Here is a 12,577-nt window from a genome sequence, read left to right on the forward strand (position 1 = left end):
ATGACAGAAAGTAGCTGGGGACCAGGAGTCTCCTGTCTCAGGCCAAAACAGCTGCGATGAGAACTGTCCTTCCAGACATGACAGTTTCATTCCCAGGGACCCCCTACTTGAGGACCAAGGACTCTGATGAACTCAGCTCCTAGAGAGGGAGCTGCAGAAATCAGAAACACTGGATGGATCCCCAGGGTGGGGGCAGCTTTGCTTTTGAGCCCTGAGAATTCCAGCCCCAACTCTCCCCAGGTCCCCCTTTTTGGGGCTTGCTTAATGAGGGTCCCAAGCCATCAGTAAGCCCCTTCTCCTCCCCACCACCACCACTCACCTCCAGCACATTCTTCTTGCTGGATTTGTCTTTGGGGGCCCAGGCAAGAGAGGCCCCCTTCAACTCCACTGTGTACTCAGGGGTGGAGAGCTTGGAAGGTTGCTTCTGCAGGAAAGGGAAGAAGGTTTGGAGGGAGCAGGTTCAGATAGGCCTGGCACAGCAGCCTGGCTCCAATCCACCGGGCTGCCTTGGCTCCAGGGATAGAACGGCATCACAGTTCCAGGAGTAGGGGCCCAAGAGTTCCCGGAACCCAGAGTTCCCAGTACTTCTTAACCATGGAGCCTGCAGGCTGGCTGGTGATTTGCTACCTGGCCCCCTATGAGAGGAAAGGAGAAGGGAGTGCAGCCTCATCTCTACGACCAGGTGTGTCCAGTCCCCAGCCTCCCTGCCCACCAGGCTGGAGCTGCCCATCTTCATGGACTGGTCCCCATGCCCAAGGTGGCTGGAAGTGCTTGTCCTGGGGTGCATCTCCTCTCATCACCCCCCCGCCAAGGCCCAGGTCCCTTGACACTCATATTCCATGGTCTCAGACCTAGCTTTTTACAAGCCAGACTAGATAAAGACCCATGGAAGTCAGGAGCAGATAGGGTACTCCCTGCCCTGAGGGCCTGGGCCTCACCAGGCCGCCTGAAGCTGAGGTCTTCGAGTCCTTGAAGAATGTCAGGACACCGCCCTCCAGCACTGTCCAGGAGGCACTCCAGTGCTTCTTCCTAGGTGGGGGTGGGGAAGTGGGGTGGTGGCACAGCTTGGATTTGGCGCTGGGCTGAGAACCCCCTCCTACCCCCTGGAGCAGCGCACTGAGTTTAAGAACACAGCTTGGGACACCCAACTGTGAAGTGTGGACTCCCAGCTCTAACTCTTGGTAGCCAAGGGACTTTGGGCAAGTTATTTTATCTCTCAGTGCCTTGGTTTCCTCAAAGGACCTCATAAAATCACTATGGGGACTATCCAGAGCCCGGCATATAAGAAGTGCTCAGTGAACGTCATCATTAAGGCCCACCCTGCCCTGGTCTGGGGGTGGATGGGCTCTCACCTGAGCCGCTTTCCCTTGTCCACCGTCTTGGTGCGATGGAGCACACCTGCTTTTTCCAGGGTCTTGACCTTAGAGAGAAAAGAGGAAAGAGGAGGCAGTTAAGGGGAGAGCCACCAGAGAGACGGAGGCAGAGGCTAGTCTACCTCTCAGCCAGCAATTCCCCACAGGCTGGGCCTGAGTCTCCACTGAACCTTCTTTGCCAGCCCAGCTACCTGGTCGCTGGTAGGGGGCTGCCTGCTACAGCAGCAGCAGCAAAGGTTTCCTTCCAGCTCCTAGCCTCACGCAGTTGAGCCTGGGATGACCCAGGTCCCAGGTTCACTCAGCCTGGGCTAGTGCTGGGGCAAATGTCAGAGATATGCCTAACCACGTCTCCAGGACCTGCAGAAATACCCCCATTTCTTCTGTGGAGGTCCTGCCAGGTCCTATATGCCCCTCCCTTACCTTCTCCTCAGGGGGGCTGGCCTGGGCTGGGGTCTCACTGTCCTGGCTGGATCTGTGGATGCGTCGAGGGGCAGGGACAGGGATCTGGGGAGAAAGATACTGTCATATATAATCCCCTCCACTCCCCCTACCCTACTGTCCTTTCCCAGTTGGTTACCTGGGGCAGGTCCCACCGAACAGAGGCATCATCTGGGTTGTAGAAGTAAGGCTTCCCATGTTGGTCCTCCAACCTCACCCACTGTGGGGAGAGGGATGCCCTAGCTCATCTCATGAGCGGAGAGCAAAAGGTTTCCTCCAACCAGAGCCCAACATAACCCCAAGGAGTTTAAAGGGGCGGGAGTGGGTGATAGTCTTAGGCTGGCATGAAGCCCGCGCGGTAACTTGTTTAGAGCATTAAGGGGAGCGGCCCCGCGTCTGTCTGGGCCCACCTGCCCCCTGCGCCTACCTGTTCTTGGGTGAAGTTGTTGATGTAGAGCTTCTGCCCATCTGGGCCCAGGTGGCAAGACCAGCCTGGGGGTGTGGCCAGAGGAGAGGCAGGGCCGGGCTCACTGAAGGAGCCCACGGGGGAATAGTCCTCCTCAGGGTAACTGGTGAGCAACTCGGGGTAGTCCGTATCGGGGGTGGGGGGCTGCAGGGAGCAGAAGACGACTCAGAGGCTCTCAGAGCCAGTAGCAACACCCCGGGCCCAGGCCCTTCGGACCGGGCCACACCCCCTCAACTTTCCTCTAGGGCCTTGGAGTGAGAGGCGGGGTCAGAGGCTCTCAGAGCCACCCACGCCCACCCCTTGCCTGTCCCCGCCCCTCCCCCTCAGTTCCAGGGGCACTGCGAAGCAGGAGGCGGGTCCAAGGCCCTCAGAGCCAGACCCCCAACCCTGGCTAGGCCCCGCCCATTTGGACGAGGCCCCGCCCCTCACCCTCTGGTCCCTGGGGCTGCCAGGGCTCAGGCCTGGCTGCATCTCCAGCTCGTCCTCAGGCTGGTCTTCGGACTCGTCCTCCCAGGCCGTCTCGCCTGTCAACGCGTTGTAGAAGAACACCCTGCGGCTCTCCTCATCCCAGTACTGGCCCCACTCGGTCTCGAGGCTCTCGTGGCTGCCCACCGAGGCTGGGGAGGTGGCCGGGCTGGCCGTGCTCTCGGCAGCCTCAAAGGGCGAATCCCAGGTGGTCACGCCTGTGTCCGGGTTGTAGTAGTAGAGGCGCCCAGTGTTCGCGTCCGTGTGTGTTTCCCACACCGGGCCGGGGCAGGGGTCTGGGGCGGCACCCGGCGATGTGATCTGAGGCTGCCTCTCTACGTTCGCGTACACGGGCTCCGGGGGGTCGTCCACCTGCGGGAGGAGGAAGGAGACGTGACCTTCAGGGCAGCTCCGGGTCACATCGAGCCTACTCGGGCACTTGCCACCTGGGCAACATTCCGCAAGTCACAGCATCTCTCTGCCCGGCTGCAAAATGTCTGCCAGTCCACTACGGATATCGGAAATCGTAGTAAAGAGAGAACGGAGGAAATGTTCCTTAAAGTGCTTTGTAAATTATGAAGTGCCCCAGGTGCGTGGGACAATTACATCAATTCTTTACTAACAATAGTAAAATACCGATAACGGAGTTCTCCCAGCAGCATGCTCACAGGTGTGAGTTAAAGGTTGGGCAGGAATAGAGATAATTGCCTGGGACCAGTCCCTTCTCCCCCTTGCCCCACCCCATCACATGGGGACAGGGCCCTGCTCCATTTTACAGCCCCTAACCCTTCTTCCTTCCCCACAAAGAAGGATCTGGACTGGAATCAGTACTGCCTCTGGATTTGGAGCTAGAACTTCCCCAATACAGAGTTTGCAGGCCTCAAAATCAATTTCAGACAAGAGAAAGAGAGAGGAGAGCCAGTGGGGAAGGAGGAAGGCAGGGCAAAGAAAGGTGAGGTGAGCCACACTTCCCCCTCCAAAGGAAAGTCAGGTAGGCTGGAGGGTCCAGTCACATAGAATATAAGCCTGGCCATGCTCAAGGCTCTCAGGGCTCCCTGCTGCCTGCTGCCTGCTGAGCAAAGTCTTAGGTTTTTACCAGGGCTGCCTGTATTCCACCTTCTTTCCTGCCACTCCTCCCCGCTTCCCCCCCACCCCCACCTTGAACTTCAAACTCCAGGAACACTGAGTTGCTGGAGGCCCACACCGTCTCTGCCTCTGCTACAGGCCTCAGCTCGTTCACAGCCTGCTCATCCCCACCTCTTTCTCACCTGGATGACTCCTATTCCTTCTTTAGAACTCAGCTCAGGTGTCAAGTTCAAGATCTTTCCCAAGATTCCTCCTGTGTGCCCTCCACACCCTGCCTAGCACCCACCAGAAGGACAGATACTGACACTATCAAACCCCAGGCAGCAGAACAGCAGGCAGAAATTAATACTGTTTTCTAAGAATGCATAATGGTACAAGGGAAAAGCAGATTTCAAAATAGTAAACTTCGCATAATTCCAATTTTGTGGTTTTAGAAACCCTCCACAATGCTAATGGAGGGTCATCTCTGGACGGTATAATTCTAGGAATTAGACTTGTTTTTGTTTAATTTTTAAAAACTTTTCTGCAACCTCAAAATTTTGTATAATACACCTTTAAAAAAAATCCTAGAAGTTCCTCTGTTGCTATAACACCTTCACTAAGTTGTAAACTGCTTAAGAGGGGAAGCCTGTCCTGCTCAAGGCGGCCTCTCACCGAGCCTTGGGCACGCCCCTGAAAGAACATTCATTTGTCCAGCAAAGATTCGCCCACTCTGTGCTAGGCATTGTTCTCAGCACTGGGAATGCAGCGTGGACAAATGGACACAAATTTCTGCCCTAGCAGGGCCAACACTCTAGTACACATGTGTGTCAGTGGTGGGGGGAACAAGCAGGCTGACAGTGAAATGCACAGCACATCAGTGGTGATTGCTGCTAACAGTAAAACAAAAATAGAAGGGGGTGTTGCCGTTTTAGAAAGTGTGGCAGGTCCCAGGCACCGAGGGGCAGGAAGAGGTGGGTCCACTAGTCTGCCAGTTCCGCACTCCTCTCCCTCACCCCACAAGCTCCTGTGTGGCTGAGATGGGACCTTGCACCCCACTTCTCCTTTCTCTCTGTCACCAACAGCCCTCCTGTGGCATCCTGTATTCTAACCACACCAGCCTGCCGACCCTCCCCCAAGCACAAAAGGCATCTTCCTACCGCCGTTCTTTTGCTGCAGATGTTCCCGCAGCTTGGAACCCCCTGTCCCCCACCCAGGGTCTGCCTGTCAAGTTCTGCTTCTCCGCTGGCACCCGGCTCACAAGCCTCACCTGGGGGACACCTTCTCCCTCCGAGGAGAAGTCTACCCCACAGGCACTCTGCTTGTCACTGTTAGGGCCTGATGGCATTCTGCTTGTCACTGTTAGGGCCTGATGGCATTCTGCCTTGATGGTCACTTCATTGTCCACCCATCTGCCTACCTTCTCTGTCCCCCAAAGGCAGGACTTTCTTGAGAGTAAGACCCAGGATGTTGTAATTGATCACAGTCACATTGCACCCTGCAACCCCAGCAGATGGTCCAATGCCCTGCAGCACATAGCCAATCTACCAACTTTCAAGTCCACGAGGAGCCCCAGGCTGGTTGCGCTGATGGGGCTCTCGTACAAGGAATACTCCCAGGAGGCACAGAGGAGATCTGGGAGGTAGAAATTTAGCCCTGCCCCCCATGTGACAGAACTGTCACCGGGAAGAGAAGACACAGAATCACACTGTGGGACTCCAGACTGCAGATCAGAGGCCAGATGTGGGCAGAGCAATGCCCCTTGGAGAGAAGCCCAGTCTCAGGACTGGAGCTTCCTCAGAGACACATGTGGCTTCAGGAGGTTGTGAGGGGCCTTCACTGGAGGTGGCAAGCCGAGTCCCACCCCTGCTAGGGCCGCTGCAGCCCTGTGGACAGAGCTGAACTGAAGTGGCCCTGAGGCCCCTTCAAGCTCTGGAACTTTCTGTCAAGCCCCCACAGGGCCAAGGTAGAGGTGCTTTCCTCTCCCGGCAGAGCCGCAGCCAGGAGCAGACTGGCCCCTGGGAGCCAGGTGAGGCCAGGCCCTCCAGGCCCTCAGGCCTTCACGGGGGAGCTCTCGCAGAGCTGCCCTCTCCCCGCTCCCAACTTCTGGGCACCCGAACTAGATGCAGACATAGCCCATCGACAGGGGTCTGACTAGGGCACTTGGAGCCCAGATTCCAGTCACTTTAGAAACACAGGGGCACCGAGTGGGAAAAAGGAAGTGGTCTCCCACTTCGGGCCAGAGAACAGAGCCAGGAGAGGCCACGAGAGCTCTCACCACACGCCGCTGCCCAGTCCCCAGTGCCCCGCTTGTCTCTGATTCCCTCCCCTTGCCCACATGCAGGTGACAGGCCTGCCTCTCCTCCCCGAAGCTGCTCACCACCTCTCAGCATCCCTCTGCTGCCCCTATCAGACAGGCGGGATCTTGGAGAAGGAAAGAGGAAAGAAAGGAGTCTTCAGCCTCTGTGGGGCTCCCTGCTCTGGACCCCACTCACTCAGCTCCTAACAGGGCCAGAGTATGGAGGCCCACTGGCAGCCTCTCGACCCTACAGGCCCCTCCGCCATCCCCATCAGAGGCTGAGCTCACCCCCTAAAGCCAGGGTCGCCTACCTGTCCCCGCGGGCCCCGACTCTGCCTCCTGGTTAATTTGGCAATCATGTCCAAATGGTCCCCTTTGAGCTGCTGGGATGGAGCCCTGGGAAGGCTTTGGGGGTGGAGCCAAAGGGTACAACCTCAGGGCTGGCACAGGGCAACGGGAACAAGAAGTTGCCTTGAGATGGCGGGAGGCTGAACCTCCAACCCATTTCCTGTCAGGGCTGCGGAAGTGCTGCCTGAGACAGAGGCTGCCTGAGACAGGGTGGGGTGGGGTGCGGGTGCCTCAGATCAGGGGTATGTGTGTTCAGGGACACCAGTGACCACTCCACTCAGTACTCTGATTATCAGTGACTTCTGAGGCCCAGGCCCAGACATAGCCACAGAGCAAGATCCACAGAGGATGGCACTGGGCCTGTGGGTGGGGGAAGGGTAGGCTGCACAGATACGGCAGGCAGAGGGGGCCTGAGCTGGCGTAGACAGGACAGTGAGCGGCTGTCAACTCTTCCAAGGCCCAGGGAGCATGTGATGGAAAAGAGGAAGCTTGTATGGCGGAGGGGGGATGTCTCAAAAAGGAAGGGGTCTGGGCAGATGTGGTTATCAGAGGGAGCAGATCCCTCCAGCCACGTGGAGAATAGGAGGGATTCTGACCACACCACCATCTACCCGCCTGACTGCCTGGGTCTGCCTCCTTCAGCCTTGGTCACCAAGATACATGGTCACTACCCCCACCTGCATACCCAAACATGCCTGTGCCCCTCCCCGACTCTCCAAGGACCCAGAGAAGGGGGACAGGGATTAGCTCCCGCACCCCACCCTAAGAGCTTTCTTCTGGTTTCTCCTCTCTTCACCCCCTCACCACGTGGGTATTCACAGAGGACACAGCAAGTCCTGGGTGAGAAGCTGCGGCCCCTCCTCCAAGCCCCTGGGGACCATCTCTTCATTAACCCTCTCAGAGCAATTTCCTCCCCAGCCCCAAGTGCCTGCCACCTGCCAGCCGGCAGACTCGCGCGCACTGACTGCCCAGCTTCCTGTTCAGCCTCTGGCCCTCACCCTCCCACCTGGATCCCAGACCCCACAACTCCCATTCATCCATTTCAATAATCCTCTGGCCCCCTGCCCTGGCTCTCCTCCCCTGCACCCACAGTGGGCTCAGGACAGGGACACCCAAGGAAAGCCAGGCATGGCATGGGTTTGGGGTTTGGGACTCTTGGGGAGACCCTTACTCAGAAGCCCAGAAGTCTAAGAGCCCAGGGGCAGACTAATCCCCCAGAGAGGCCTAGAGTCCTCATATTTGTCATACACATGACATGTCACACTGCCCCCACCCTGAGGGCCAGGGATCAAACACACACATACATGACAGGCCACCAAGAGAGATGGAGCCAAGCCCAGGAGAGCCTCTGTAAATTTCAGGGCAGCGGAGCCATTAGGGATGAGCTAGGGTGGGATCTCAGGACCTCAGCACTGCCCTACAGGTGGAACTGGGGAGCAGGGTCTCCCTGTGGCAGGGACCGGGAGTGACAGTGGTGGGGAGGGTGGCTGGGACCACAGAAAGTGTAGCCAGCGCCCCACCTGCTACTCCTCCCCAGTAAGAGGCCTGGCTTTCACACCTGGGTTCTCCCTCTGGGCTCTGGCCATACACTACGGGGACCCAGCAAAACCCACACAGCTCTGGGCTACTCTTGGTCACCAAGGTGGCTCCTTGGGCCTCCTGCCTGGGCTTCCCCTCCCCTAGTGAGAGGAGGTGGTGACCACAGTGGATCCCCCTGGGGTCCTCCTGCCTCACCACACCCTCATGCCTCAAAAGGCACATGGTTGGGGAGGGGACAGAACAAGCCAGCTGCACATCACCCTTCTCTCCAAAACCCTCACAGAAGTGTTAGGGCAGGAGCAGGTGCAACCAGAAAGTTCTATCAGCTCTCTTGGGCCAGAGGCAAAAGAAATGTCTGCCAGTTAGCACCTCGAGCCCAGGGACTGGCTAATGGGGCTCGTGGTAGTGGGGCAGGGCCTCCCTGGCTGACTCTGAGGCTGCTCTGTGCCACCTGGGCTGGGGTGGCGGGGAGCGGGAATAAATTGTGATCTTTGCCCCCAGGGCCTCTGTGTGTACAGAACCGCCCCTGTTCTGGCATCCGGCCCTTCCCTGAGCACACCTCCTCAGGACAGAGTCCAGACCTCACCCAGTATCCACCCCTAACCTTGAGCGATGCGTCCACCAGCGTATTGCAACGGGGAGGCTAGGGTCGCCAGGCAGAGTCCAGGTCATCAAGTTTTGGAATACAGGGAGCCAAGCCTGGACCTGCCCCTGAGAGGCCCTCAGGGTGAGATTCCAAACCCGGTGGCCTGCCTGAGGTGGTGCTTCTCTTCTTTTGGGACAGAAGCTTCCTTCAATTAAAAGGAAAAAAGAATGGAGCCAGAGTCCAGAGACCTGGCTTCTTGTGTAGACTGCCTAAACTTCTCTCTGGGCCACCCCTGGAATCTCTGCCTCAGCTTCTCTATCCACGGAATGGGCTGTCATTCTCTCCCCACTCCCAGGGCTGGTTGGTGCGGAAGAGCCAAGCAGGCGCCTGAGTTCCCACACCCACATGGGACACGGGGAAGAAAATGGGGCTGCACTTCTGCTTTTCTGGCTTTGGGTTTCGATTGAGCGATTGAGCGCCCTTGGCTCTGGACTCTGCCCCTAGCCTCTTGGTGACCTCATGGGGCTGCCTGCTCGGCCTGCTCCTTCAGGGTGGAGTGGGGCCTGGGGTGGAGCCCCTTCACCGCTCACCACCCGCTGTGCTCTGAGTAAGGCCGGCAGATGCCCAGGAGGGCTCCTGCTGCTGGGCCAGGAGGAATCAGAAATGGTCTCTCAAGGACTCTGCTGGCAGGCTCCCACCTTGGGAGGGGGCAAATGGGACAGGGTGGTCATCTTCTGCCACTCCCTCAGGCGAACCTGCACCTGGGCCCACCATTCCTTCTCCCTCCCCTGATTGGGGATACAGGGTCCTCCTGTCCAAGCTCGGGGAACCCGACTGCCTCTCATTTACCCAGAAGCTGCCTCACTTCAAATCTCAGTCCCTGCCACCTGACTGCCTTTGTCTCTTTGGCATTTCAACAAACTCAAGTTTTCTCCACCTTGAAGAAAAAGAAGTGTGTCTCTGGACGCAGCCCTCCCCTCCTCCTTTTCAAAGCCAACTTCTTGAAGGAATGTGTGCCTACCATCTCATGGTCCACTCACTCACACCCAGGGCCCTGCTCAGATCTCCTACAACTTCCTTGATAACAGACTGGGCCCTGGTGTGGCCTGACTCCTCTGCAGGACTGAGTCCTTATAACCCTCCCTTTTCTGAACCGCCTCGGGCCATGACCTCTCTGTCTGCCTCCTCTTCCTCTGCCCATCTCCTGGGTGCTTGGTGTCCCATCTCTGCTTTTCACTCTGCTGATCTGAGAAGGCTCAACCAGCTTTATTAGGTTAACAACTTGCAACTGTATTTCCAGGTTGAGAAATCCAATTGCCCCCAGAGACATCCTAGGTACATTGAAAAGATGGATGTTCCCAAATCGAGTTTGTCTTCATCCTCCTCCTCCTCCCTATCTCAGCATCAGCTCTGTTGCTCAAGCAAAGACCTAGAGTCACCCTTGATTCCTGCTTCCCTTGTATCATCTGTCACTGAGCCCTGGCAACACGACCTGCAGAAGCCTTGCAGACCAGCCAGTCCCCAGGTAACCCAGGGGTTAGAGGAACACGGACCCTCCCGCAAGGAAACAAACACTCAAATCTAAAGCAGACATTCTACAGGACAACTGGTCTGGTCTCTTTAGTAAGTCCCTTTCAGGGCAAAAGGAAAGGGAAGGGGTTGTCAAGAGAGATTTAAGAGACAAGCAAATGCAAAGAATGCATTGAATTGGATCCTGGTTTGAACCGGCTGTGGGAGATTTCTTTTAAGTTAAATGGGGAAATTTGACTGTGGCCTGGGTTTTAGATGATATTAAGGAATTAATGTTAACTTTCTAAGATATAATAATGGTATCATGATTATGGAGAAAAACATTCTTCAGCGATGCATGCTGACATTTTCAGGGGTGAAATACGATGGAGTCTGGAATTTACAATTTTTATCATTTTTTTTCTTGGCGAAATAAAAAGAACAAATGCAGCCATCAGTAATTGTTCAATCTAGATAATAGGTTTACGTCTATTTACTTTAGTATTCCTTTAGCTTTTTTGTATGTTTGAAAAATTTTCATAATAAAAAGTTAAAAAAAACCTCAAAAATTTTTTTTAACTATTCTGCATCCTCAGTGTTACACTCTACGAGGTATTCAGTATTTCTTATCTGGACACAAACTGGCCCTCCCAGCTCTCCCCGACTCCAATCTATCAGAGACAAAGTTCTTTCTCTCACTTTAAGATGTAGTTCTAGGGCCAGGGATTCTGGAAATACGGCAGCTTAAACGTGTCCTGCTTCTCCTCTTATTCCAACTACTAACTTCTACTGCCCAAGCCAAGTGGGGGCTGGAAGAGGTGAGAGGGCCTGGGACCTGGGAAACTCCAGGGCAAACCGGGAGGCCATGGGACCCTAGTGGGAAGGCAGGTTGAGCCTTGGTACCTGACCCCTGGCTGATGGGGACCCAAGCAGGTGGGCTGAGCACTCCCTGCCCATGTCTTCGACACCTGCCCAGCCCCACAGGCCCACTGGCAGAGACCACCACTCCCCTGCCAAATGGGGCACCCCAACAGTACACCCCTAGCCCTGGTGAGCAAAGACATATAATAAACTCCATTCTTCTGACAGCCCAGTGGCTGGAGAGAGGTAGAACAAAAAAACAACCAAAAAGGGTACTGTATCAGACCCCAGTATGGCCAGGACCCCCAACACACTCAAGACACCATCACAGATCACGGAGGGAAGAGGCACCTGTCAATAAAAGGTGATGGGACCACTGGATGACCACCAGGAGTCTCCCTCTCACTCTGTCCAGAGATACCCTCAAAGGAGCAGAGATTCAGATGTAAAAAGTGAAGCCATAACAACAATACTCAGAGGCAAATATGAGCAAAATTCTCTATAAAAAAGGCTTTTGTAACAAAGACTCAAAATCTAAATGCCATAAAATAAGTGATTTTTACATCTGACTACATAAATGTAATTTAAGAAAACTTGTGTGGCCAAAAAATACCCACAGCAAAGTCAAAAGACAAACTCTAATATGGGATTACAGCTGATGCAACAGACAGAGGGTTATTTTCCATGTTATAGAAAAGCTCCTAGAAATCAGTAAGAAAAAGACCAATAGCGCAATCAAAAAATGGTTCAATGATATCAACAGACCATTCACAGAAAAAGAAAAATAAACAATCCTTAAATATTGAAAAAGAGTCTCATCCTCACTGGAAAGAGAAATGCAAATTCCAGCTACTTTAAGAAAAATAAACAATCCTTAAATATTGAAAAAGTCTCATCCTCACTGGAAAGAGAAATGCAAATTCCAGCTACTTTAAGATAGCATATTTTACTCTCAGATTGATGGAAAACAAAATTTTGACAGCACTCAGTTGGCAAGGCTGTGGGGAAACAGGCATGCTCATTTGAGCTGGGGGGAGAACAAAGTGGTATAAGCCTTACACACAGCAATTTGGCAACATCTAACTAATACCTACTGTTTACCCTTTGACCCTGCAACCAGACTTCTGGGATTTATCCTCAATTTACCTGTACAGGTGTAAAAGATTACTTATTACGGTTTTGTTTTTTTTTTTTGTAATAGTAAAAGATAGGACACAATCCATGTATCCATCAACAGTGGACTGGTTAAAGGAATTATGATGGGAACCCATGTAGCTATAAAAAAGGAGACGGATGCTTTCCAAGTACAACCTCCAAGATACATTGTTAACTCAAAAAAGCAAAAAAAAAAAAAAAAAAAAAGAAAAAAAAGGTTTAGGACCGCGTATACTGCATACTACCTTTATGTAGGGAGACAGAAAATCAAGTAATCAAAAATACATTCATACTAAAAAAAAAATACATTCATACTAGTTTGTGTTTGTATAAAAAAAACTCTGAAGAATAGAGAAATAATGAATAAAAGTGGTGACTTTTGAGCTGATGGAGAACAGGGCATGGAAGCAGGGGTATGAGAATTCTTGCTATGTACTTTTAAAATATTGCTTTGACTTTAAAAAATCATGTAA

General features: G+C 53.9%; 1 protein-coding gene across 7 annotated transcripts in view; it reads right to left on the minus strand.

Annotated features, from left to right (window-relative positions):
• Nucleotides 1-12,577, minus strand: part of ARHGAP27 (Rho GTPase activating protein 27) — a 29,686-nt gene that overhangs the window by 6,370 nt on the left and 10,739 nt on the right. For 4 of the 7 annotated variants that reach the window (XM_064495811.1, XM_064495809.1, XM_031468565.2 and 1 more), the window contains 7 exons: nucleotides 2,707-3,114; nucleotides 2,239-2,421; nucleotides 1,951-2,031; nucleotides 1,794-1,877; nucleotides 1,353-1,420; nucleotides 939-1,029; nucleotides 320-424 (listed from right to left, as the gene is read on the minus strand). In XM_064495811.1, coding sequence (XP_064351881.1) covers nucleotides 320-424; nucleotides 939-1,029; nucleotides 1,353-1,420; nucleotides 1,794-1,877; nucleotides 1,951-2,031; nucleotides 2,239-2,421; nucleotides 2,707-3,114 — 1,020 coding nt within the window. Of the gene's footprint in view, nucleotides 1-319; nucleotides 425-938; nucleotides 1,030-1,352; nucleotides 1,421-1,793; nucleotides 1,878-1,950; nucleotides 2,032-2,238; nucleotides 2,422-2,706; nucleotides 3,115-6,417; nucleotides 6,594-12,577 lie in introns of those variants that run through there. The other 3 variants (XM_064495810.1, XM_064495814.1, XM_064495813.1) reach the window with 2 other exon arrangements.

This window comes from Camelus dromedarius, chromosome 16 (assembly GCF_036321535.1).
Source record: "Camelus dromedarius isolate mCamDro1 chromosome 16, mCamDro1.pat, whole genome shotgun sequence".
NCBI classification, from domain to species: domain Eukaryota; kingdom Metazoa; phylum Chordata; class Mammalia; order Artiodactyla; family Camelidae; genus Camelus; species Camelus dromedarius.